Raw genomic sequence first — 26998 nt, forward strand, 5'->3', positions numbered from 1 at the left:
CTTAACTTCACTTTCTTTTTATAATATGGATATTTTTTGTAATACCTGCATCAACTGTAAAGCGCCCCTGAGGTGATGTCTCACAAAAGTGGCGCTATACAAATTATCCAAAAAATAAAGGCTTTACTAAAATCAGTATACTACTTGTTTTTTTTCTTTGAAAGTTTTGGATATAAAATTTTCATAAATAATTAAGTTGGAAAAAGTACTTCTACCTGGCATAAATCCAAACTGGTAAAGGTGATATCACAGGTTTTATTTGTGTAAAAAGTTTGCTAAGTACCAGGCTTTCAAAGAGTTTCGGTATAGTGGATTGAATGCATATAGGTCTGTAATTACAAACATCACTTTTATCACCCTTTTTGAAAATCGGAATCAGATAACTAATTTTCCACTTATCCGGAAAATTCCACTGGATAAAGATAGATTAAAAAGTTTGGTTAGTGGAAAAGCAATTACTTTGATATATTCTATGATAAATATTGTTGGGATACTATCCGGTCCCGCAGATTTGTGGATATCTAAGGATTTAACTTTAGTAATTGCATTAGAATGACTTATGGTACACTGTAGATATCAAGACTTTAACCTAGAGTTGTTGTTAAAACAGGAGCATTATTAGAATCTGTTGAATAAAAAATGTTTACCATCAGTATTATTGCTATGGCTGCCATAAAGGTGCATAACACTAAGGAAATCAGAATCATCTTCGATATTAGAATCATTGTTTGATTACCCACAATTTTTAACTTGACATCAATTCACCTTGACTGGTTTCTGTTTAAACATAAAAATAATACCAACGCACTAATTTTTCTTATAGGTTAGTCACGCTCTGGGATTATTTATAGTTATTTATTCTGAGTCTCATGCTATAATGTTTTACAATAAATTATACTATTTGTTATATGGATCTTTTATTTAAGATTTACGGCAAGCGTCCCACCTCATTCTCTTCTAATGCCAGCGAATATTCTGATGCTGACGAATCGGCATCAGAGTATTCGGGATCGGACTCATCCTTTGGTACTGATACATTGGCATCCAACGCGTCTTGTTCATAGCACTAAATTAAATTACCTTATATTGGCGCACAACGTGGTTTTTGTTTTGCCATCATTTTAATTGCTTCACAAAATAGTAAAATAATTATGTTACAAACTTCACAAAGATCTGTATTTTATTTTAAAGACAAAAGATTCTTGTTATTGAATTTTTATGTTTTTTTTAAAGTGAAAAATCCAATACAGGAGCATTTCCGGCAACTCCTCCGCCGTATCCTTCCTGGAATACTACGGAAGGTTCATAAATTCAACCACTTCGTGACTCTATCTTCGAATGCGGTGAAAGCAACCCGTAATCTGCAAGTATTTTTCGATCAGGGGGTTCGGATGGGGTCCGGCCACCCTCCACTATCTTGTAGCGGTTGTGGAAGTTCCCAGTGGTACAAGGCAATCTCACTAATATCGGATAAACGATTTATTAAAATCTGCCAATAAAATCTCCACAACGGCGCAGGAACTAATACAAAGTTCAAGATGTGAAGGATGTGAAGAGTGAAGATGTTTGAGTGGTTTATTTCAAGGAAAATGTCAAACACCATCCCATAGATGTAATATTTTAAAGTACGAAATACTTCAAGACCTGTGGTACAAATACTAATCCAAGTATTTTGGAGATTTGTTGCAAGTATAAAGTACGACATGAATGTACCTGGTACTCAGTTTATTTATGCTGGTACTTTTACTGGGTACGATAAATACGCCTCTCCTCTACTTGTCAGGTGTCGGGGCCGCAAGCCGCAATCGCATTTTCTGCCGCGAAGTGCGCAAAGTGAGGTTTTTTGTTCGGTTTTCGGTAAGGCTAATTTTTATAGCATAAATCCTTACTATTTTATGTTAGTAGTTTTACTAGACATTTCTCAATAAATTAATGCAATTGACATCGTGGGATGACGCATGTTATCCTTGTGTTCATGTTAAATCTAGATGTGGGTAATACTTTAACTGAATGTAACACGAGTGAATTAGACACCATTCCTTGGGCAATTATTATTAGAAATGCGTAAATATGTATTATAAAGTTTAGAATTTCTCTGTTTTGATATTACATTCACTTCTAGTTGACCAAATGTAAATACTAATCTATCTTCTCTTTTCAGATCGGGTTGTCACCAGTTGATTGTCAACTGTTAATATAGTAATAAATCAAATCGTTATTACAGTTTTTGGCTTTTTATTATTTATTGTGTCTGATTTCGTGTTAACATAAATAAAAATATTCGTAATATTAGTGTTTATTTTTAATGGCTGACTAAATTGGGGTGAATTAATCTAACAAATGTCAGTGTGTGGAAATGGCGGGGCTTCGGATGTGACATATTATCACTATTTGTACTACCATCCCAGCGTGCCAACCAACATGATGTTCTTCGGAGAGCTAAACGGGAGCCAGTACTCGGGGGATACGCTGCACCCCAAGGAGCGGATGGGGCCCCCGTTATACTACCAGTCGCAGACCCTCCCGCGCAGCCTGCATGGGCAGAAGAAAAGCCAGCACTGGGTGTCGAGGCGCCCCTACCGGACCCCCGTGCACCACGGAGACCAGGGGCACATGTCCCCGGTGCCCTCTGAGTGTGAGTCGGATGATTCTGGGCGCTCCAGCACCACTTCTTCCTCCACAACTACTTATGATAAAGGTAAATATTCCTGTAAATTATTAAATTTTACTCCTGAACCTCTTGTTCGCTAGCATATCCTTAATGATATTATTTTAAAAAATCGTTTCTCTGAATATAACTATTTTATAGCTATATATATAGCTTTTCTGGGGAAACCATTTATGGTAAATTATATACTATTGTTGCGCAGGTTGGAGATGTGTTCGGTGTTGAAAGTAAACCATGTAATCATAGATTTATTACAGCAAGGATTATTTAAGTAATCGCTGCGCAAAAGGAGTAAGTTATTTTGATTAGCGTGTCAAACTGTAGTGCGTAGTAGACTGGCTGAATACCTTCCCGCTGTCGCTTATATAAGGTACCAATACGATTCATGTTGCACCCAAGAACGTTTCTGAACATTCTATTTGCTATGGCTACAAACATTGCCACCCATAACGCTGAGCAATGGCTGAAATTTCCGGTATTTTCTATGACGGACTAGGTACCTTAGCGCTTGACACTGTGTTCTAAGTAGTAATTGACACCGTCCTTCTCGAGTAGTGGCGTACCACTACACTATTTTATACATATTAACTGGTAAAACTGTACAATTTATAAAAACACAATTTTGCAAAAAACAAGTAAGCTGGTAAAAATTTTGTATCGGAGATCAAGAATTTAATTCTTCTTTTGTCTATTTTGTCATAAGTACACGCTTTCACACTACAACAAAATGTGTACTATGTAGGTATATGTATTTTTTTTTAAACTTTTTCGTTACTTCCTCTCAACTGCAGATTTTCTCTGCCTGCTGTGACGAATCAAATTTCGCCACAAATAAATTTGAGTTATAAACTGAGTGTGTCCCGCAGTGTGCGCCCAAAGTCAAAGAAAGTGTTTACACACGTGGGACAATGTTTTTCATATCATAAAAATAATAATGTAACGCAAAAACATCGTAAGCGACAAAGATTGAGGCGATGCCATACGTAGTAATGCAAAATCATGTGTTTTTGGTTTGAAAATTTGGTCGTCTAGAAATGTTTCAGATGCTTTAAATAAATACCGCGAGTATAATACATCTTGGCCTTTGAAATAATCGAGTATTTTTTACATAAGTCTTTTTATAAGCCCAGAAAAAAATAATTTATAAGGCCCATGAAAACTGCTTTAAAGTTCAAAATTTCCTACTTACGAACCCATTTTCGGTTATAATTTTATTGTATAATGTGGCAAATTAAGTTATTTATAAAATGATCGAAAAAAAAAATTTGCCTGAACATCTGCAAAATAAAATAAAAGACACTTTTTGGCCATGTTTTTTTCTTGCATAAATCAAAACAGGCGGATGGTGTTAAGCGGGAATTTAAACCTTATCGCCATCTACGTAAGGAGTGTTATTGATGGCGGCTCGATTCAAAATATTACACGACGTATGGCATCGCCTTAACAAATGTATCGCTAAATACCCGGAAAAAACAAATTTACCGCCATTTATCTCCAAAGCAGAGCAAATTTTACGATTTTCGTAATGTAAGGTGGATGGTATTCAATAAAATAAATGTTTGCTATAAAGTTTTGTAAAGAAGCAAAAATCGTCTCCTGTAAAATTTCATTGATGTCAGTTACCATCTTTTGACAATCATTATGAATAAAAGGCATTCCCCGTTAATGTAATTGTTTTCGCAGTAATTTATCTGCATTTCTGAGCTGAAATGAAGAGAACTAGCTCTTGAGTTTGGTGTAGGAGTAAAAAAAAATATCATAACAACAAATTTAGAATTGTGGAGTTTTATTTAGTTGATTGCTTTATTTTTTAAAGGCATTTTGTCGATAATTTCATTTATGATGGACCAAGTCCTTGTACTATCATTTTCAGTTAGTTCCAGTTTTTGGTTATAGTAATTTTCTTTTGTGTTTTTTTTTATCAAATATGCAAGTTTTTTTTTTATACGCCTTGAAATATTTTTGTAATGTTATGTTTTTGTTTCATGCATTTTTGTGTAAACTCAATTTTTTATCAAATATTTTGCAGCATTCTTCTATGTCGCTACATTGAAATTTATTTTGCCATTCTTCGTCATTACTTAATACAGGGTTTTCCAATAAGAGGTGTTATTTTGATATTCAATCGTAAAAGATCAATGATTTCGTTGCTTGTGTGGCACGTAGCGCCGTCTTGTTGAAAGTAAACGTTGTCCAGATCAATACCATCCAATTCCGGCCATAAAAAATCATTAATCATCTCTCGATAGCGCAATCCATTCGCCGTAACTATTGCTCCAGCCTCATTTTCGAAAAAGTAAGGTCCAATGACTCCGCCGGACCATAAACCGCACCAAACACTCACACATTGAGATTGAGAGAGGCTTTTCAACAATAACTCTTGGGTTTTCCGAGCCCCAGATGTGACAATTTTGCTTGTTGACGAAGTCACCGAGGTGGAAATGGACCTCATCACTCAAGATGATTTGCATTTGATTCACTCAAGTGAATTTTAATAATTTCAATGCGTTGTTGAAGCGTGCATCGTTCCATTTTTATTAATGGTGTAGTTTCTACTTGTCAAATGTCAAAAAATGACAGCTTCAAAAGTAACATCTACCGAAATAGCGGGCTATTCAAAATAACACCTCTTATTGGAAAATCCTGTATGATTCAAAATTTTTTAGTTAAGCCTAGTTTAAAATATTTATCTTTTCAAAAGTAATCTTTATAGGTTTGCGACATGATCATGAGCCCAGCCCCGTGAGGGTGAGCCACAATCACGCCCCCCCCTACTTCCCTCGCTACCTGAGCGCCCACGAGGTTGTGCTCCCCCCACAGCCCACCGTGTTCTTCCACAACAAGCGGCGCTATGACGGCAGCCGCACCGCACTGCGGGGACACCGCCCCCACGGGGCCCCCTTCCTGCAGCCCCACTACGCACCGGTCATCGCGCCGGACAAGTACCTGTCCAAGAGACACCTCATTCAGGTTAAAGAAACTCCCAAGATGCTGCTCAATGGTAAATAGTTATTTATTTATGTACATAACTGTTCAAATAAGCAAAGCTAGCAGTCCACAGTATAGTGCTGATACCAACCCTGATGAATGGCAATGAGGCAAGAGATGTTTAAATGATTCGGGCATGTTGAGTGGATATTCGTAGAACGGAGTGTAATATATGACGCAAAAGTGAATTGAGCAGCAACACTACAATTATCATCATAAGTTGTTATTCCATCCAGCTCCTCAATAAGGAACTCCATTGAAAAATATTCTGACTTAAAAATATATATTCACATAGATTAATAAATGCTGATTCTGAATTTATAAGTTTTATTATGTATTATATGTAGAATTTATAAATCGTCTTTTAAAAATGAATAAAACACCATCACATTAAAACATGGTTCCATGATAACTCAACACAGTGACAATTCAACACACTTTTAAAAAGTGATATAATGTCATTAGAAACGATGAAAAAAAAAAATTTTAACCTAACCTACTTAACCCAGTTAAAAAAGTTTTTGTACTTCACTTTCCATGACTTTATATAACTTTTTAAAGATGTGATGAATTATCATTGTGATCATTTATCCGGTCACCCTATATTATATAGATGTTACCTTTGACAGATAAAATCATGCTTTTTTTTTAAACAGTCCATCTGTTGGATGTAAAAGCAACAGGCGCTATTGTTTCTCTATCTGCACGGACAGACTGAACCACAGGGGTACAGCTAGTGTTAAGAATAAAAATGTTTTGACTACCATGTAAAACACAGCGCCGGTTGGAAAAAAAACCTAGGCTTTTGAGACTGGTGGTGTCACACACCCCGTCCATAGATTTGGTGCGATTTTGGGAAACCAGAAAAATTACAACTTTATTTTAACTATTAAAACTGACTGTAATAATAATAAAAAATACCGGTATTTATGTTTGAAGGTAATTAATGATTAAAAAAAATGTAAAAAGGGGACTGGAGTTCCTTATTGTAGTCTGAAACGCCAAGAGAAGAGGGATCAAGCAAATACGTGAATGATTCGGAACACGTCATGAGTCAGAATAACAAAAGAGTGTGTATGAATGTAAATGAAAAGAAATTTTTGCCAGTTAGACAAACAGATTTCTGCTTGGCGCGCTTGTCTAGCTCTCGGAGCCGGAATGAAGCTGTTTAATATAGATATTAAAAACGGTTTTTAATATTTTCATTTTAGGTTCAAAGTGGGACAAATTGTCCCAAGAAGTCTGGAATAAGTTTATGGTATGCCAGCAAACGGAAGAAACCTTCACCAACAAGATGAACCTATGGAGATTCCTGTATGTGGCGATTAAGAACCAGTTTCCGCGGTATAGCCTATACCTGGTGGGGTCCACGGCCTCAGGGTTTGGCTCGAACAGCTCCGACATGGACCTCTGCCTGCTGGTGAGGCCCCAGGACTCGGTGGATAGCAGGGCACAAGCCCTGGGGCACCTTGATACCATCCTGGAGTATATTATTAAGACGTGCGGTAAGTCAATACATTTTGAACACATAATTGATGAAATATCACCGACGTCCGGAACGTCATTGCAGGATCACGAGGAGTGGAGGAGCCTTGTCCACCAGGTACGCTGTGTTGATTATCTTTTGGTTAACCTGGGTCTTGAAGAAACATGAGTTGCACTTGTGATTTGTACAGGGTTGGCAATTGTGTTCTATTAAAGTATCTGTGGGCTACTGCAGGTACAGTACAATACGCCCAGCTTCTGGAAGGCTAACTTAAATCTAGCTTCGAGCCCCCTTAGATCGCTTAGAGTTACACCAAGCATATCAATAGAAGGCTTGCTAGAAAGATTGTTTCCATTGCTATGGGGTGGTAGGTGCCGGGTTGGAGCGGGGGAGAAATTTTATTCAGGGTCCCAACCTCAGCAATTACAAAACAACTAAAGAAGACTAAGGACGGGTTGTTTCGGAGAATTTGAACAATTCTTCAAATTTCAAAGTTAATTTTCAAGTTCTGTGAAAGATTTTTTCAAGTTCTGTTATTATTTCAGTTCTGCCAAGCAACTAGCCTATAATGATATAATAACAGAACTTGAAAAGGACTTTCACAGAACCCGAAATTGAACTGTTGAAATTTGATGAATTGTTTAATTTATTTTTATTATGATTATTCATATATATTCTTTATAAAATTACCTATATCTGACTTTATAGACTACCTGGTGAAAAATAAAAATAAATTTCTGCATTCGTAAAACAGAATTATCTAGTACTATGGAATGTAGCTATCACTTTGTGGCTATCCATTATGATTAAATAAAACAATATCAAATTTCCTCCACCCCCACTTCAACACCTAATATAATATGTTCACCCATAATTTTGTAATATTATTTGTGTTAACTTAGTATATATTTTGCCTCGAGGAAGGAACGGTTGTTCCGAAACCAGTCAGCATTAATAAAAAACATATTGGTTTAAACAAAGTTCTATTGTTTCATTTAAGATTTAGTCTAATTACTCTAATTCTATGCAATCACTAAATACTATCTCTAGAACCCCTGAGAAGAAGGTGGCTAAAATATCTCCATTATTTATGTAGATGTTGAATTTTTTGTTGTTACAGATATGTTCGTGCAGCCAGAGATGATAAAGGCCAAAGTACCTATTCTAAAGTTCCGAGACAACATGCACGGGCTGGAGGTGGATCTCAATTGCAATAATGTGGTTGGAATTCGTAACACGCACCTTTTACATTGCTATTCCCAATGTAAGTACATATTTATCTAATATTTTACTTTATTTTCGTTAAGACTTTGTAATCAAGTGCTGTATATGCTTTACGTGCTTAACAAGTTCACCACCAGCCTTGGACAGTGAAGGCTTCGAAATCTCCGATATGTAAACTTGAAAAGCTGTGTCACCCGTATTCAATACTCTATAACTTTTAAACTAGAGCAAGTAGTTGAAAACCCCACACAGACATCAATCCTTGGATAGTGAAGGCTTCGAAAACTCCAATATGTAAACTTGGAAAGCTCTGTCACCCGTATTGAACCCACTATAACTTTTAAACTAGAGCAAGTAATTGAAAACCTCACAATCAATTTTTGATTCATTTACAAGGCCAAGCAATGAAAGAGTTTCTCGAGTAAGTAACATTGAAAATGTCAACAGTCAATGCAGCATTTGATTAGCGCGTTCTGATAAACACTCAATTGTCCCGCATTTTATGAAAAGTAGTCAGGATTGCCCCGGAAACAAAAAACACAGCCATTCAACCTGCTTTGGGTTGGGATATCTTATTTTACAAACTCAGTTACTATACCGTCGTCTAGCTTGCTCTCGTTGATCATTTTACCATTATTGTTGTTTTAGCACGTTTCGGTTAGTCCTCTGAGTATCCCAGCAACTGTGGCATGTGTTTCGTTTCATTACATTTTGTGTTTGAACAGATTTAAAATCGTAAACATGACACATTAACTTTAGAGTGCTATTACTCACGAAAATAGCGACGCTGCGTGCTTTAAAGCGCGTTTGTCGGTACTCAGGAGAGCGCTTGTTACATTGGAGTGCGGCGCATTGCCGTTAGCGCGTGTCTGGATAACTGTATTTATTGTTTATCCTGTCAAAATAAATAAATCCCAAAGTGAATCGATATTTTTCACCATATCAGATGTTAGTTTTATAGCGGACGGTGTATCAAATGACTGCGACATAGAGGACTACGAGACCTTTGTTTGACAAAAGCTTTTACAAAAGTTTTTACTAAAATGCCTATTTTTTTTTAATTACTGTACCTATTTGCGCTCCTTCTTATAATGCAAAAAGAACGGTTTCATAATAAGTCATCAAAAATGACAGTTCAACACACCTATAAAAAGTGTTATAAAGTTATGAAAATTGATGAAACAAAAAATAATTTGTTGTCACTTTTAATGACTTTATAACACTTTTAAGTGTTGAAATGTCATTTTGATGAGTTATCCGGTCACCAAAACCAACAGCCTATTTCAATTTATTTTTCACCACATTAATTCTTCAAATTTTTAAAATATTTTTTTTTTGTTGTAATTGTGTGGTGTTTTTATTAGAAACATAAAATATCATTTCAGATTCAGATCTAATAATTCTTTGAAACAGCGTTAAATGTAATCGTTGAAGAATGGAAAGAAGGAATGAATATTAATAAATTTATCTTAGCAATATTGTTGGATTTTCAAAGTGCATTCAAAACTATAGATCGAGAAATATTGATAAGAAAGCTTGAAGAAATTGTTTTCTCAACTCTAGCCATTAAATTAATAAAAGAGTATTTGAAAGACCGAACACAGGTAGCAAAAATTAATAATCAATTTTCAAAACCAATGAAAAATAAATTAGGAGTACAACAGGGATCAATCCTTGGACCTCTATTGTTCATACTCTATATTAATGACATGGTGAAAATATTTTCAAAATGCAAAGTACGACTATTTGCCGATGATACACTAATATGTATAATTGGAGATAACCATAGACATATGAATATTAGTAGACCTGCCCTAAGTGATTAAAAGCGTATTATCCCCACTCCCCATACCGGTTCCATTGGAGCCGGCTGTGCTCGCGTATGGCCTCAAGTGAAATTTGAAAACGTGACGTCATCATTCTTGTGCGAACTATGGTCGAGGCATTATCGGTTCATTTTACGAAATAACACGGCAAAATGTTGACCTAATGCTATGAAAACTTGTAAAAATAGATGTGAAAAAGAGAATAAACCCAATTGTCGTATTACATTCCATATATAAGCATTATTTTACTTTATTTTAAGCATATTCACATTGTATAATATGGATCAGTTGTAGAAACATGTCTGGACGCGAAACACAAAGCTGGTTGGTTGCTGGGAAGTAAATTATGAACATTTATAAAAGTGTCTTAACTAAATACTTAAACGAAATATTCGACTCTGAAAATGAACCGAATTTTTTTGCCGAATTTGGACTTCGCAAATTTGTTCATAACGTGGCGAGTAAGTTGCGCTCCCATGTAAAAATGTCTTCATTCCAAAGCAGATTTTACTTTTAAGAAGTAAATGGTGATATTATAATGCGAGATGCCTATTTACTGTCAGATTGATTTATTGACGAATCACAGTCAGCTTCACTCCCTTCGTTCTTCAACAGTTGATTTTACCCCTCGCCATTATCTTCTCGTCTATTAATTCCTATGTCTGTGGAGATAACTATGAAGAACTAATACATATTTTAAATAATGAACTAGATAATGTATCAAGATGGCTAAAAATAAATAAGCTTAAATTAAATACAAAAAAACAAAATGTATGGTAATTGGATATAAGAAGACATCCAGTGAAAGCAAAATTAAAATTGATGGTGAAATTATTGCAAATGTTACCAATATAAAATACTTAGGAGTTAAAATAGATTCCAAACTCAACTTTAACAAACATGCTGAATATGGTGACCGAATAAATCATCACAATGATAATTCATCACATCTTTAAAAAGTTATATAAAGTCATGGAAAGTGATGAAACAAAAACTTAACTGGGTTAAGTAGGTTAAGTTTAAATTTTTTTTTTTTTATCGTTTCTGATGACTTTATATCACTTTTTAAAAGTGTGTTAAATTTTCACTGTGTTGAGTTATCATGGAACCACTGAATATACTCAAAAGAAAATTGGAAAAAAGATATCTTTTTTGGGAAAAATTCGCCAAAACTTTCCGGAAAAACTGCAATCACCATATTTAGAACTCCATTATTGCTCCACATTTTAACTACTGCTACTATCCTTTTCCTGTGTAACGACCGAGAACAAAATAAATTTCAAATTCTCCAAAATAGGGCAATGAGAACAATACTTAGACGAAATAGATATTCAAAAGTAAATAAAATGTTAATGGAACTTAATTGGCTAACGGTGAAACAGATGCTGACCTTGAACACGATGATATTTGTACATAAAATAGTAAACAACCTGTTACCCAAATATTTCTGAAATAAAATTGTATACAACAAGGACATATACAAACATAAAACAAGGACGTGCAATGAAATCAGGCTACCAAAAAAGGACAAAGCGAATACATACTCAGAATAGTATACTATATAAAGGGATTAAGTACTATAATGTGCTGCCGGAAAAGTCTGCACCAATTGGAAGGTTCAAGATGTTGTATAGGAGCCACATCAAGCAGGAGAAAATATAGCATATATGCATGTAACATTTAATTAGTAATTTGTAACCTTAAATGTACAAATTACTAAAATAAAAAAATAATTCTTTTACTTGTTTAGTTGCAAAAGGAATCATTAAAATTTGTAAATATTTGTCAAAGTTATTGAATTTTTATTTAATACCATACTTTTATCTTCAAAATGTAGCAATTTACATACACCTTCCAAAATAAGCGGTTCCATGATAACTCCTCATAATGACAACTCAACACACCTTTAAAAGGTGATATAAAGTCATTAAAAGTGATTTTGTTTCATCACTTTTCGTAACTTTCTAATACTTTTTATAGGTGTTTTAAATTGTCATTTTGATGAGTTATCCGGTCACCAAAATAAGCATAGCACTGAAACGGTTAAGCAAAAATAAAGGCAATTTGACTATAGAATATGTAGTCATGTTAGTTTTTACAAAATATATTTTTTTAATTTTATAGCATGTTTTATACATCGATGGCCTGGCGCGCACATCTGTTAAGTGGAGCAAAAAACAATTACCCCCGTGTTTGTAAATTATTTATCGAGATTACCTTGTAAATAGATGTTTCGTGGGAAATTTAAATTACTTATTTCGTCTAGAATGGATAAAAAACGGATATTCTCATTAATCTTGTTGCTTTAGATCAAGGCTGCCCAACCTTTTTAACAGTTGGGCCAAATTGACGATTTTGAATCACTGGCGGGCCACTGAATACCTGACGGTTCCTATTTCCATGGGGGGGGGGGTTGTTAGAGAATTTCTATAAAACATAATTCCTCACAAAAAAAATTCAAAAATGAGTGCTCCCCACCAAATATTTGAAATCCATGGGGGGGGGGGGGGGGGGGTTACGGAACTTCGCTGAGTAAAAAATTCCGCGCACCCGAAAACATCATATGTGATTCCCCACAACAATTTTTCGAATTCCATGGGGGGGGGTTGGCTACAAGATTCCATTTCGGACGCAAAAAATACTATATCAAAACCGGTGTATTTTTGTATAAAAAGTAAGTTCAACAGGTTAGATTTTTTCGTCGCTGATTCTCGGTCTGAGTAGCCCAAATAGCGATACTTTTTCAAATTGGCGGATTGGCGGGTTTTTTGAAAATGGTTCACGCGGGCCACTTATAATTCGTTCGCGGGCCACATTATGGCCCGCGGGCCTGGGGTTGGGCAGCCTTGCTTTAGATGTTATAATTACCCTGGATATTCTTATTAATTGAATTTTCAAATTTCACCTAACACATGTGTGCGCTAGGCCATCAATGTATGCAATATAATCTGCCAATTTCACTAATTAGATACTTGCCCAGTTTTTGGTGTGGCGGATTAACTAATCTAGAACTAAACGTACAGTTCGAGAGATTAACCTCAAAAAATGTTTCCTTAAAAAAAAATTTCCTTTGGTTTCTAAATTGTTAAAATCAAGCATTCCTGTTAAGAACAAGAATGGATATAGGACTTGATAGTATGTGTATTCCCTTATAAAGTTCATGCATAAACGTCTTTTGGAATCATTCTAACACTGTAGGCGGCCGAAAAAATAACAGTTTTCGTTATTATTCCCTCAAAATATTTTCTGTGTGGTTACTTCAAAGTTTTTGTTTTTTTTATCTTACAAACCGATAAAAATGAGAAAACTTTTGTAAAGTAATGCAAAATAGTTTTTCTCAAGGTTCTGAGTTTTATTGACTTTGAAAACCTATAAAAACAAAGTGTTTATTATTTTTTATTCATTTATGATTGGTTACTGTTTTTAAATTCACTTTTATATTTGTGCTGGTGGTGTGAAATCGGTCAATGTCTCGTCTTTTTTTTTATAAAGAACATAATATAAGAAGCATTACATGGATGCAGTATTCTTTTTGTAATTTTCTTCTTGTATAAATAAGTTAACAATACAGTAGAACCTCGTTAATTCGAAATCCACGGGATATCAAAAATCAAATTTCGAATTAACAAATTCCCACATAATTCGAAATTTTATGAAAAAAAAAAAATACGGCTAAAATCGGGTTCCTCGGCCGCCCCTTCAAATTCGGGTATTATATTTGGAGTAAATCTAATTTTCGCAGTCGATTACCGCCGCGATCGGCCCTTCAAGTTCAGTTATTCAAAGTAAATTCGTAAAAATACCACATATTTCCGCGTAAAACTAATTTTCTCGGTCCTTCAAACTCGGATATTCGAAATGAATTCCAAAAATTACGACATTCTAGTGAAAATCGATTCAGATTTACAACAAAATAATACTAATTAGGACGATGTATAACCATGTAAAAATACATTTTTGTGCGTTTTACCGCCACGACTGTCTTTCAGATTCAGATATACAAAATTTTATGATTTATTTTCGCATCAGTTGAATTTTTTCGAATTACACGAACTAATTTTCGTGCGCGGGCAAAAATAAATTTGGAATTAAAATTTAGAATTTCCAAGGATATTATTATTTTGGCAAAAATTTCGAATAATGCGTTTTTTCGAATTATCGGGGTTCGATCCAACGGGATTCAATGCCCAGAGTTACTAAATAATTAAGATTCAATATGTACCTCACGCTCTCCTGCCCTGTTCAAAGTAGATCAATTCAAAACAAACTATTTTATTTTAATAATAACATAATATCGAAAGTGGACATTGTCAATTGCGAGCTAAAAAATATAAAAAGTCCATAAAAGAGTATTTCTCTGATATTTCTTGACTATGTAATTTTTCTGTCGTTTACAAACTAGGCATCACAAAAATCACACATCTTCGAAAATAAGTATCAAGCGTAAGATTCTCCGAGCCCCGAGCCAATATGTACATCCAACCCAAACAATATTGATATCAATTGAAAGTACATTTAACGACCTCTTATCAGACAATAGTTTCATTTCATAAACAATAGAAATTTTCCGAGTACTGCACGTTAAAAATGTTTTGCGCCTATGTTCTTTATTGGTGCCACAACTTGTGTCATCTTCCTGGGCTATAACAATTTAAGTCAAATGTTGGTCATTCTCTCTTCAGATGTTGAACAGGACACACATGAATAATTGCTCTAAAAACATCACTGCTGATGAAGCCTCTTAAGTGGTGGCACTACTGCAATCAGGGATGCGACAGTGTGATGTTGCTCGGCAACTAAACTTCTCAACTAAGCCTTTTGCTACTCAACGGGTTTTACAACAGTTTCAAGAAACTGTTGTCTTCATCAAGGCGACGACGCTGCACATCCGAAAGAAAAAAATTGCTTTATTGTCTCATAAGATTATGCAATAGGTGCGATTTTTGTAACACCGAGTGTGTTTATAATTCTGTTATGAATTGAATTTGTTTTATGTACATCCTGTCTTATGGTTACCAATAAACAGCAACCGTGACGTATGCACATTGAAAAAAAATGTTTTTCTGAATTATTATTATCATGAGTGAGTTTTTTTTGTCTTAGTTTTATACAATTCTGCATTGAAATTAATTGAGGTTATATACTATCTTATATACTATTATAATATGACATGAAATTTTTCCAATAATAATCAATTACTTCCGAAAAGTAAATTATATTTTTACTGTAAAAAATATTTCCAATTTTTTGGTTTTAAAACTAAATAAAGTTATTTATGAAAGTTTTTATGTTTTCAGTGGATTGGCGCGTTCGTCCTCTGGTGTTGATAATCAAACTCTGGGCGCAGTATAATAATATCAACGATCCCAAGAATAAAACTGTATCAAGCTACTCTCTGGTACTCATGGTATTACACTATTTACAATGTAAGTATTAAATATATTTGATAACCCGCCATATATCTGCGCAGAGGCGTACATTGCCGACAGTGTGTCTCCTAAGGATAATTAACAACGCCGGGTACACGTCAGCTACACGGGTACACGTTAATATTATTATTATTAGGTTTTTTTTACTTTTCTAAATTCTTTAAAAGATATTTGAGAGGCAATCGGTCGATTGTTACTGATATCATTTTTGCATCCTTGTTTATAAATCGGTGTAAAAGTAGTGTACTGGACACCTACGCCAGTGACATTGACTGTAAAATGCTGGTTTCCTCTCGGGGGTACCTTGGGTAAGGATTTGCAATGAAACACAACTTCGCGAATGTCGTCGGACAACTGACTGGTCGGGCCAGTTGTTTGCGTATTTATTGGGTTCGAATTCAACATTTTCTACACGTGTTAATGTGGAGCAATTATTCTTATATCTAAACAGAAATATTATAACGCGTCATAATGCCGAGAATTAATTACATTATAAGGTCCCACAGTTGGTCGTGCGAGTAATTCATCCTTGAAATGGCGATATGACACGTGTACGGTGATTTAAAATCTTATCAAGATGACTCATCTTGCGAGAAAAGCCCCAAAGGATTCGGCATCGTAAAATGTGTGATAACAGATAAATATTCATTTGCTTAATTATTTAGGTACATCCATCTGCTGTTCGGTACAAGTAGCTTCTTTAAGGGATGTGATATTTGTTCAATATTTATTTAATTTAATACGGTACTCAGAACCTACCCAACAAAACATGCCCAAATATTTTTTTTTAATTATGCTAATTTGTATGTCCTCCATATTTGTAATTGAAATACTATGTACGTACTAACCGCTTTAACCTCGTAACACCAAATTACAAAGGTTATACCCAGATCACTGCAGTGAATTCGCAACCTTCACATTTAACATTTTATAAACGAATTGAATAAAGTCACCCATTTTTATTTCTCTTTTCAAATGTGTAAATTATTTAGTGATAATCGTAGTTCACGATCTGTTAAAAATGTTACCGTTGAAGGCGCGTACATATTGACTGAATTCAACCACAAAGACAAGACATCCTCAGGATACGTAAAGGCACTTTTTGTCGCTTAATATTATTTTATTAGACATGTACACGGCTTAACCATCTAAGGGGGTATTTCACTATCTCTGATTATGTTCTGACTAAGCACTAATCCGCGGATTAGTCATTTTTTCGTTTTCACTATATCTGAATAACGCTAACGCTCAGGTTAAAGTTCGATTTGACTAATCAGTGCTCGAACCTCACGTTAGGCGCTATTCCTCGAATCAAAGATGGCGTCAAAACATTCGAGTTTGACAGCGGAGAAGTGAGTCGAATTTTGTTGAATGAATTTGAATGCTTGTATGATCCATCCTGAATTATTTGATTGTGTTCAAAATAAGAAACAATGTATTAATTCCACACGAATCTATCTAAAATGACCTGATAATCAACATAACATAACCAAAAAAATGCACACTTCGCGGTGTGCGGACTGTGACGCATGACAGCCGCGGCAGTAGATGGAGTAACTGCAAACATTTTGCGATGTTGCCAGACTATTTCGAGTGTTATCTATCCGGAAGCTCGGAAACAATGGTGAAACGGTCGCCGTTGAATAACGAAGTTATTCTGATCTTTAAAGCCAGCCAACGGATAGCTAGTCAGATATTTAGCCCGACATAGTGAAATACCCCCTTAGTATCAGAATACCGATCTATCGGCGAACCTAAAAAATTTTACATATTGTATAAAAAAAAAACAACACAGGAAACACTGTGAAGCGAGGAATCAAAGTCCATTAGAGGAACCTTTTATCATTGAATATATTCATTTGTGAAACCAAAAAAAGAATCACCCAATTAGGCTCACATTACCAAATCATAAATCAGGAGATGTCACTCAGGACTATGGATATGCTTACTGACATTATAAGGTTTGAAGGTTTAAATATGTATGTGGTATGTATTTCAGGTGGTGTATCCCCCCCGGTTCTGCCGTGCCTGCAGGACGAGTTCCCAGACAAGTTCAATCCCGTGCAGGATATCCACCACATAGATATGTTTGACGCCATGCCGCCCTACCACTCCAAGAATGAGCAGCCGCTCGGCGAACTGTTGTTTGGGTTCCTCAAATACTTCACTGAATTCGAGTAAGTACTTTACTGGTGGCAGTTCTAAATGGAAGACTTTCACATCAGACAAAGTTGGGGAAATCAACTCTGGAGGCTGTGTGGGGGGAGGTTAGGAAAATATTTTATTTTTTTGAAATTTACGCTGTGTTTATTACCTTGCTCAAATGGGCACTAGTTTCTATGTCCGGCAGTGAACGTTTGTGGTCTTTTTCACTGGGGGTTTATAAATTCAAGGGAAGATAAATTTATATATCTATTTCATCAAAATGTACTTACTGTTTTGGCCCTTCGTTGACTTGTCGAATATGGCGGCAGTTGCATAATTGTGTGACGGGTACTTAGTCACTAGATACTAAATACTTAGACACAATCTCGATATAGTATAAAACAAAGTCAATATCCGCGTCTGTCTCTTTGCGCGCTTAGTTCTTCTTAAATATGCAACGGAGTTTGATAAGGTTTTCATTATCATTTAAAGAATTTATATCGGTATATCGATGGAAGATTCTCCGAGGAATTAGCGTCATTGATCCCTTTGGCATCGGTGGATAGTTGAGAAAAACGCTAAATACGCACCCAAAATTTGTACACGATTGACATTTGCCACATAAGAACTGGTTGTTTCTACGACTTAATTTTGAGTTGAACAGCTCGACTGTGAAACGATTTGCAGGCCCCTGTGTCTCCTCCCTCCTATATCGTGAGACCCATGTTCACTCCTTCCTCTCCTCAAAAAGACCCTCCACACAGCATCCCCAAAGATGATACAGACCCTGAGGAAAATTATTTTTCTCAAGGCCTCTGGTTTATTGTAACTAATACATTAACCACTCAGAACATTAGAACGTCAAAAGACGTAAATATGATAATAGCGGTCAAGACTTTAGAACGTCTTTTCACGTAAACGCGCGAGATTTTACAAAAATCGATTTATTTCCATCACTAGTATACGGATTGCCATGATTTAAAAAACAGAGTATCGATAATGAATAACGCTACGCGTCTGTATTCAAGAATATCTATGGAATGTAGAGGTGCATTATCTAAGTCGATTGGATCTGTCATCTTGTTCGTTCATAATTTATTGCGTTTCTAAATAATTTATTAAAAATATTTTAGTTTTGACGGTTAATATTTTGAGGTGACTAATAGTTTTTAATTATATTTCTTCAATATATAAAGTGTTATTTCTTTATGATACTCAGAAAAAAGTACATTTTTCACAGCTTTGAAATAATTGTCAGCGATTTTTACATATTTTTGACGTTTTCAGAAAATGTATATTTAGAAACGCAAATATTTACATATAACAAAACAATACGATAGTGAATTTCATAATCTTTCCTAGAATGTTCTTCTCTTTTTTAGAATGAGGCTACGTTTCCCAAAACGTGAGTTATGAAGCTTTTAACAAAACTCGTGAATAACACAAAAATTTTCATGTTTTGACGTTCGCAAAGGAACACAAAGTAAATAAAAGTCTTTTTCTGAGAGGTTAATGCATTTAATAAAGATGAATTAAAAATTACATCAAAAAAATTTAGTATCGAAATACTGAGGGGTGCGATGCATAAAGATGCAATCTTTACACAGCATTGAAAACCTTCATTATTTGTCACTTATAAAAAGTTAAAAACTGTGAAATCGACAAAATGTTTTAAAAAATTTATGCAAAACTTACCAGTGCGTGCGCACTGTGATTCGATCTCTACTCTATCTTGCGTGTAATTATCAGATGAAAACTGACCTCAGACACTGAATATATCTGTACCCGAGAAGCATACGGATGCAAGTTCAAAAAGCTAAATGTTCAGGAGAGCCAAAATACTTTTTTTTCTGTAAGTTTGGTCTCATAACTTCTGCGGATATTCATGATAGTTGATTTTTATTTTTTATCCTATTGAATCAATTAATTTTGTATCGAAAATGAGAAAATAAAATAAAATATTTTATATGCAAAGCCTAAAAAAAATGTTTTAAAAAAAGCATTGTGGACTTGAGTCCTGCTTCAAAATGATATTGAATATTTTGGTATGACACATGGTATATTATAAAAGGATCAATATAATAACTATATAACAGGTAAATATAAATATCTATTTTATTTATAATTATATTTCCCTATAAATCAAATAGATATTTATATTTTATTTATAGGTAAATATAAATAAAATAGATCAATGTTGAAATTTCATTTGGAAGTAAAATAATAACTATATAACAGGTATATATAAATATATTTTTTATTTATATATTTTTTATTTAATTATAATTATTATTACAAATTATTGGAAATTTCCATATCTTCATCATCTGACAGAGAAAAAAAAAGATTAAAAAAATAAGTGTAAAAAAAGTGCAGTGGCTCTGGTACCCACTGTAACATCTTTTGTAGAACACCAAAATTTGGTGTATTTAATGCGATTGGATTTGTGTTTACCTGGGGCAATACCTCCGGGGTGCTCAAAATAATTCCATGATAAATCAACACATCTACAATTCAACACACCTTTAAAAAGTGATATAAAGTCATTAGAAACGATGAAAAAAATAAAATAAACCTAACCTAACCCACTTAATAGAGATTTTGTTCTTCACTTTACCATCACTTTTCATGACTTTATATAACTTTTTAAAAATGCGAAATTATCAAGAATTGTCATTTTGATGATTTATCCGGTCACCGCTCAAAACACCTCTCCTTTTTCTTCTAATATAATAATATTTAAATTCAGTTTCCTGAAAACCATTTTTATACAGTAGCATCCTCGACACATTTACGTCAGCTCGTAGCCATAATACCTTTGATATTAGGAAACCCTAACCATTCATATTCTTCTTTCGATAAACAAAAGGTGATTGTGAACCAGTTTTAAAGGGAATTTAAATATTTGAATTTTTCTAAGTTCATTGAGTGTACAATGTACTGATTATTAGTTTTGCAATATCTGATGAATTGTTCCCGTTAATTTTTTTTGTCGTGCGGTAAAATATTTGGAATTGGGTAGTTTTTTTTGCCCTTTCAATCGCTGAATGGACAGAGTCTACTTCCAGGTGAGTGTGACCACGTAATAAAAATTTAAGATGAATGATCTTGAGGTTTTTAATTTTTTTTTGAAACTTGCCATACGTAGGATATGGCTATTGTTATATTTCTATTTTGACCTGCACAGTTGTCAGACCATACGGTTATTTCTTCAACATTATCCCCCATATCGCTGTATATCCACTTTAAGAGGCAAAAAGCTACTTCATTTGCCCCCTGTTTTCCATCCCTATATAGTCCATTCAGTAGTTTAATGATGAGGTAAGGTAAATGTAAGTAAATAAATAAATAAGTGACATGGTCAGGTCTTCAATAATAATATCACCACCTATGTTTCCATCAGTCTCTTAAGAAGAAATCTGTTTCTTGAGCCCCGTCATACATTCATACACGGAAATACTCTTTTTCATCATTATTTATTGCAGGAATGCAATAAATAATGATGAGAGCACTGGGATTGTTCTGTTTAGTTCCACAGAAAACATAGAAATTAGAGGCAGAAGGACGCAAAATGGACTTGAGTCTACATTCGAATGTTTACTTCCATGGAAAGCGTAGTAATGTTACAGGCAGAAAGATGCAAGTCCAATGTACATCTTTATGCTTCTACGGTGTGAATGTGCTAATGGTTCTTGCATCCTTATATATTTTTGAAAATACCATAAATATTCAAGATAGGGCTTGCATCTTTCTGCCACTAATGAACATGATAATTTACTTCATGTCTTCATCAAAAACTCATTTCTTCAAATTTTGGACTTGCATCCGTATGCTTCTCGGGTACAGATATTTTCTTAACATTTAACACTTCTAAAGTTGTTTCAAAGAAATAATGACCTTTATACTACTTGATTCTCAAATATTTTCAATTATTGAAAACAATATTAACGTTTTAAACAGAAAATCAGAAAAAGATACGGTCACATCTAGGACTTTTCTGTTTCTGTTTTCTTTTTCATTTTTCGTTTAAGAATCGCTAATATTGTCTTCAATAATTAAATATAACAATTTGAAGTTTTACTCATTAAGTTATTCCAAAAATCAAATGATTTTTGACATTCATGGACAATTTATTTCCTAAGCTGTCGTAGAGGCCACATTCATGAAATACAAGTAGAATCGACTGTGTTATTAGTTTCTCCACAGTTTACAAAGCATAAAAAGTTAAAATAGCATCGCAAAAAACTCCAGCGTGGATGGTATTAGAACGGGTCTCCAGAGTACCATCGGCATTCCACTGGTAAAGGGTTAGTGGGAGTTCACTGCACAAACTCTCTTTAGAGAAAACTGACACTGACCTGCGTCATCACAATGCTACAACCAGGCTGGAATTTAGCCTCTTCCGCAAATGCTCTCCGCTGTCTGCGTTGCCCATCCTTCTCAGTCCTTCCACATCTGCTATAATCTTCTTCCACCAAGATTATCCTTATCTCGCTTCCACTAAGGCACCCACACATTTATAATCTTTTATTTTTGACATCTATGTCCAGCATTGCACAGTAATTATTGTTAATTTTTTGTTTCAGTTTCACCCAAAATACTATATCAGTTCGCACCGGATCCTGTGTCAGTGTGGAAAATTGCAGGGCTTCCCGGCGCAATGAACCTCACCAGTGGAAACTACTTTGTGTTGAAGGTAATCATTTGTTTATATAATATTTGTCAGAAAGCAGGCGCTCCTGGCAGGTTTAATCATACATACATATATGTATAGGGTTTTCCAATAAGAGGCGTCATTTTTTGACATTTGACAAGTAGAAACTACGCCATTAATAAAAATGGAACGATACACCCTTCAACAACGCATTGAAATTATTAAATTTCACTTGAGTGAATCAAATGCAAATCAACTTGAGGGATGAGGCCCATTTCCACCTCGGTGGCTTCGTCAACAAAGAAAATTTTCGCATCTGGGGCTCGGAAAACCCAAGAGTTATTGTTGAAAAGCCTCTCTATCCTCAACGTGTGACTGTTTGGTGCGGTTTATGGTCCGGCGGAGTGATTGGACCTTACTTTTTCGAAAATGAGGCTGGAGCAACAGTTACGGTGAATGGATTGCGCTATCGAGAGATGATTAATGATTTTTTATGGCCGGAATTGGATGGTATTGATCTGGACAACGTTTACTTTCAACAAGACGGCGCTACGTGCCACACAAGGAACAAAACCATTGATCTTTTACTATTGAATATCAAAATAACACCTCTTATTGGAAAACCCTGTATTTGGATCATGGAAAGGCTAACTAGGTCAGACAAGAGTCCCGGGAACTACATCACTACCAACAGGGAAATCTCTTAATCATCCGCTTCTAATGCGAAGTCATAGAAATTGAGGAAATCATTGTCTCTTCTGTCATGGTGAGAAATTGATCTAAACAGTGTTAAAAAGAGAAAACACCACACTTATATTAAAATCTAGACGTTAACCACAGAAGAATTGAAATGTACACCTCTATGAAAGCAAAGGTTCTGACTGCAATTTGAAAAAAAATTAGGAAACTCTGTGAAGTGTTTTAATATTATTAATTATTTTTATGTGAAATGACAAAAAAGTGAGGTGATACTAACGTTTGTAATACATTTTTATTATAAAAAGTGTTTTTCACCAATCACCAATTTTAGTTACAAAACAGGGAGTTGATGAACCATTAATTTTTTTTTTTTATGTTTGCTTACAAAATTTTATTACTGAAAAAATTATATGTTTATTTCTGATAATTAATTTTGGAAGCATATTTCAATACCAATTTCTTTTTTGGAATATTCCATTTATTTAGATTTTATTGCAAAGCGGAAATTCTCCGATCTTCTAACAGAATATGCCAGAGGCCTGAAAGGTTAACCCTTTGCACTCCTAATTTTTTTTTTAATTACCTACTACCAACTCCTTAATTAATTTACAAAAAAGGGATAAAAAGTGGCCTCAATAAAAAGTTAAACAAAAATTTTTAAAATATGTAATTTTTATTACTCTTTCTTTACATAGAGTACAAAAAACATAGAAATATATAAAATTAACAACTTAATATGCCCTTATTCACTACTAACGAAATATTTGCTACTAAAAACAGTAAAAACAAATGTAAATACACAAACAGAACAAAATATTATGTGATAACAAGTGAATAGGTATAATAATCCTTTGTTATGTGTTGGGAGAAATCCCTCAGCGCTTCCTATTGTTACGCAGGTAGACAGGCAAGTACCTACCTACTTACATGCGTCGCAACCAAATAACTGCGCAGTGCATTTACAAGGTTAAAAATAATACGATTTTAAAAATTATCTAAAAGGCGAAACTTGACGAGATATATGTATTTTGCGTATTCGGAATATTCAGAATGAGATATAAAGTGTTTAAAAGAAAAAAAAATACATTTGATAATTTAAATTATTTTTCGAAATTGCGTTACTATAATGTCGAGTATGACTCGACATAGGAGTTGGTGTAAGAAATATAATGTCGAGCCACACTCGACAAAGGAGTTGTATGAGTTAAGAACTGTATGGGATCACTTCTAAATACTTGCACATTATTATTTAAGAGGAATAAACTGTAGAAATGGACAAACTTCGCACCGTATCCAGTCTAGCTTCTTTTTATAATGTTGTTGTATGTATTTCAGAACCATTTGACATGAGCAACACGGCCCGGTCGGTGTACGACGCTGATGTGTTCTCCCACGTCCTCAAAGTGTTTGAGAAGACCAGCCAAGCGTTGGAACAGCGCCTGTCCATCTCCTCTCTGCTGCCCCCGTGAAACGGAATACTCCTTCCCTCCGCCATCTCTCAATAAGGTATTATTATTAAAGTAAACTAAAATTGTACTTATGTTATTCAATGGGAAAATAATAACTCTGTACTTAAAGGTAAATTAGGCTACGAGGAATCTTGGAGACCTCGTTCCCATTATTACTTATGGTCACAATTAGAAGAATCTACTTCTACCGTTATTGTTTCACTAAAGTAAGCACAAAAAACATAAACAATTAATTAGTATTGCAGAAATAACCAAACGTCCCACGATCTTATCTCTAGTCTCGATCAAATAATTCAGATAATAATAATGTAGCGAGAAAATATTGTAAACAAAGAAAGCGGCTGTGATTTTTGACTGTATTTTTAGTGTTATTTTTTTTATAGTCGTCTTGCAGGGCTTTTCGTAATAATATAATATGTACGACGGGGATATCAGCGCCTTAAACAGCTTCGCTCATTCTTTTTATATATATACATACTTATATTGTAAATTCTATCAAAATTTCCTTGACGCCCTTTAAAGGAGCGGTCATTTAGTACAAAGATTTATATATATCATTTTTGCCGGTGTATTTGTAATATTAACGTTTACATACCTGGCCATTAATTAAATGCCAGTCAAGGTGTAGGTAAGTAGGCACTTAAAATAACAGTGTAATTGTAAACGTGTTATTTTTTTGTATTGCAAATTATTTTTAAAAAATGTGTTCATTACTAAGTACCAGTTTAGCATTATTAATGTTATTATGTAAACCAAATATTATGTGCCTGAATATTATAAAATGTTTAATATAAAAATGCTAACAATTCTTAGTGGTGTATAATGTTATCTAATGGTATTTACACAGGAATATTTCTTGTTCTCGCTATTGAGTAAATATTATGGTTACCTGGCAGCCATTTTACTAAAGTCATCACGTAAAGTTAGGAAAAACGTCTTGGAACATAGTTCATATATTCACATATTCATTCCTGAGATTCTTAAAATAAACTTGAAAATCATACAAGACTCTTTTTATAATTTCATGTGGTCACATTAATAAACTTGAAAATCATACAAGACTCTTTTTATAATTTCATGTGGTCACATTAGTAAACTTGCTGCTATGTCATAAGACTTGTGTTGTGATAACATAGAATATCAGTCTTCCTTTTCTTTGTGATTTAACCTTCATTATACCCATGTCACGTACAGTAGAACCCTGTTAATTCAAACCACAACTATTTAAAAAAATGCATAATTCAAAAGTCACCGCACGAAAATTTGTCCTGTGTGATTTGAAAAATTCGATTTGTGCAAAAAAATATATCATATTTTTCGTAAATCTGAATCTGACAATCAATTCAATTTATGCTGTTATCATCGTAATTCGTATTATTTAGTAATCGGCCTTGTTTTTTCAATTTACACATAAGTACGTTATATATTTGCGAATTTACTTTGAATATCTATATGAATGCCCGGCCACGACAGTAATCGACCGTGAAATTTCGATTTACAAGGAAATATGTTGTATTTGCTTTGAATATCTGAATTTGAAGCTCTGCCGCGATGGCAATCAGTCGCAAAATTTCAATTTGTTCGGAAATGTCGTATTTTTACAAATTTACTTTGAATATTGGAATTCGAAAGCCCTGCGGCGATGGCAATTGGCCATGAAATTTCGATTTACACGGTATGTCGTATTTTTATGATTTTACTTATCTGTATTTAATTGGCCGACTGACGGTTATCGGCTTCGAAAATTCGATTTATATAGAATAAGTCGTATTATTACGAATTTACTTCAAATACCTACCTGAATTTTATTCATTAATACGTAATTTGATTTTCATTGTCCCGTGGATTTCGAATTAACAGGATTCTACTATATATCGATAAAATATTGCGGACGATTTTTAGTATAATATTCGTGCGGTACACCACTTTGTGGTAATTAGACTTATTTTTTGTTCTGGTTACTTGGTAAAAAGGGATGGATAGTAAAAATATATAATATTTAGTTTTGGGAAAGTTTATTATCGTTGCAATTGTTCATAGATTTATTTATCGCGGCCACATTATGTTTCTTATTGGCCAATAAAACTTAAAACAGTCATAATTATTGTGGACAAGAACTTTTTGCATTCGTCAGCCATAAATGCCCAAGTTTATTATCTTCATAATTTTTTAATTTATTGTAGAATTATAATCAAGAAACAACGGTGAAACTTTTGGACTAAAATTATGGTAAACAAAAAGCAATAAGTCTATTCGCAATAGTTTTACAATCAGTCATTAGAATTTTATCAAAAAGTAAAGCCAAGCTAACTATATATTATATTTATTTTCTGGTTTACTTTGAATCAGGACTGATATTTAATTTAGAATTAATCTTATACACATTCCTACGTTATATTATTATATGAAT

General features: G+C 34.2%; 1 protein-coding gene across 1 annotated transcript; it reads left to right on the forward strand.

Moving 5' to 3' along the window:
• Positions 1 to 1741: 1741 nt before the first annotated feature.
• Positions 1742 to 26998, forward strand: LOC149425980 (poly(A) RNA polymerase gld-2 homolog A-like). Its single transcript, XM_089645401.1, has 9 exons — positions 1742 to 1857; positions 2162 to 2698; positions 5382 to 5669; positions 6868 to 7161; positions 8263 to 8406; positions 15490 to 15618; positions 17621 to 17798; positions 22353 to 22462; positions 24455 to 26998. Exons 2-9 carry the CDS (start codon positions 2341 to 2343, stop codon positions 24586 to 24588), a joined length of 1635 nt encoding a protein of 544 aa, XP_089501527.1. The 5' UTR covers positions 1742 to 1857; positions 2162 to 2340; the 3' UTR covers positions 24589 to 26998.

This window comes from Hesperophylax consimilis, chromosome 2 (genome assembly GCF_061612785.1).
Source record: "Hesperophylax consimilis isolate HC1 chromosome 2, BYU_Hcon_1.0, whole genome shotgun sequence".
Classification (NCBI taxonomy): Eukaryota; Metazoa; Arthropoda; class Insecta; order Trichoptera; family Limnephilidae; genus Hesperophylax; species Hesperophylax consimilis.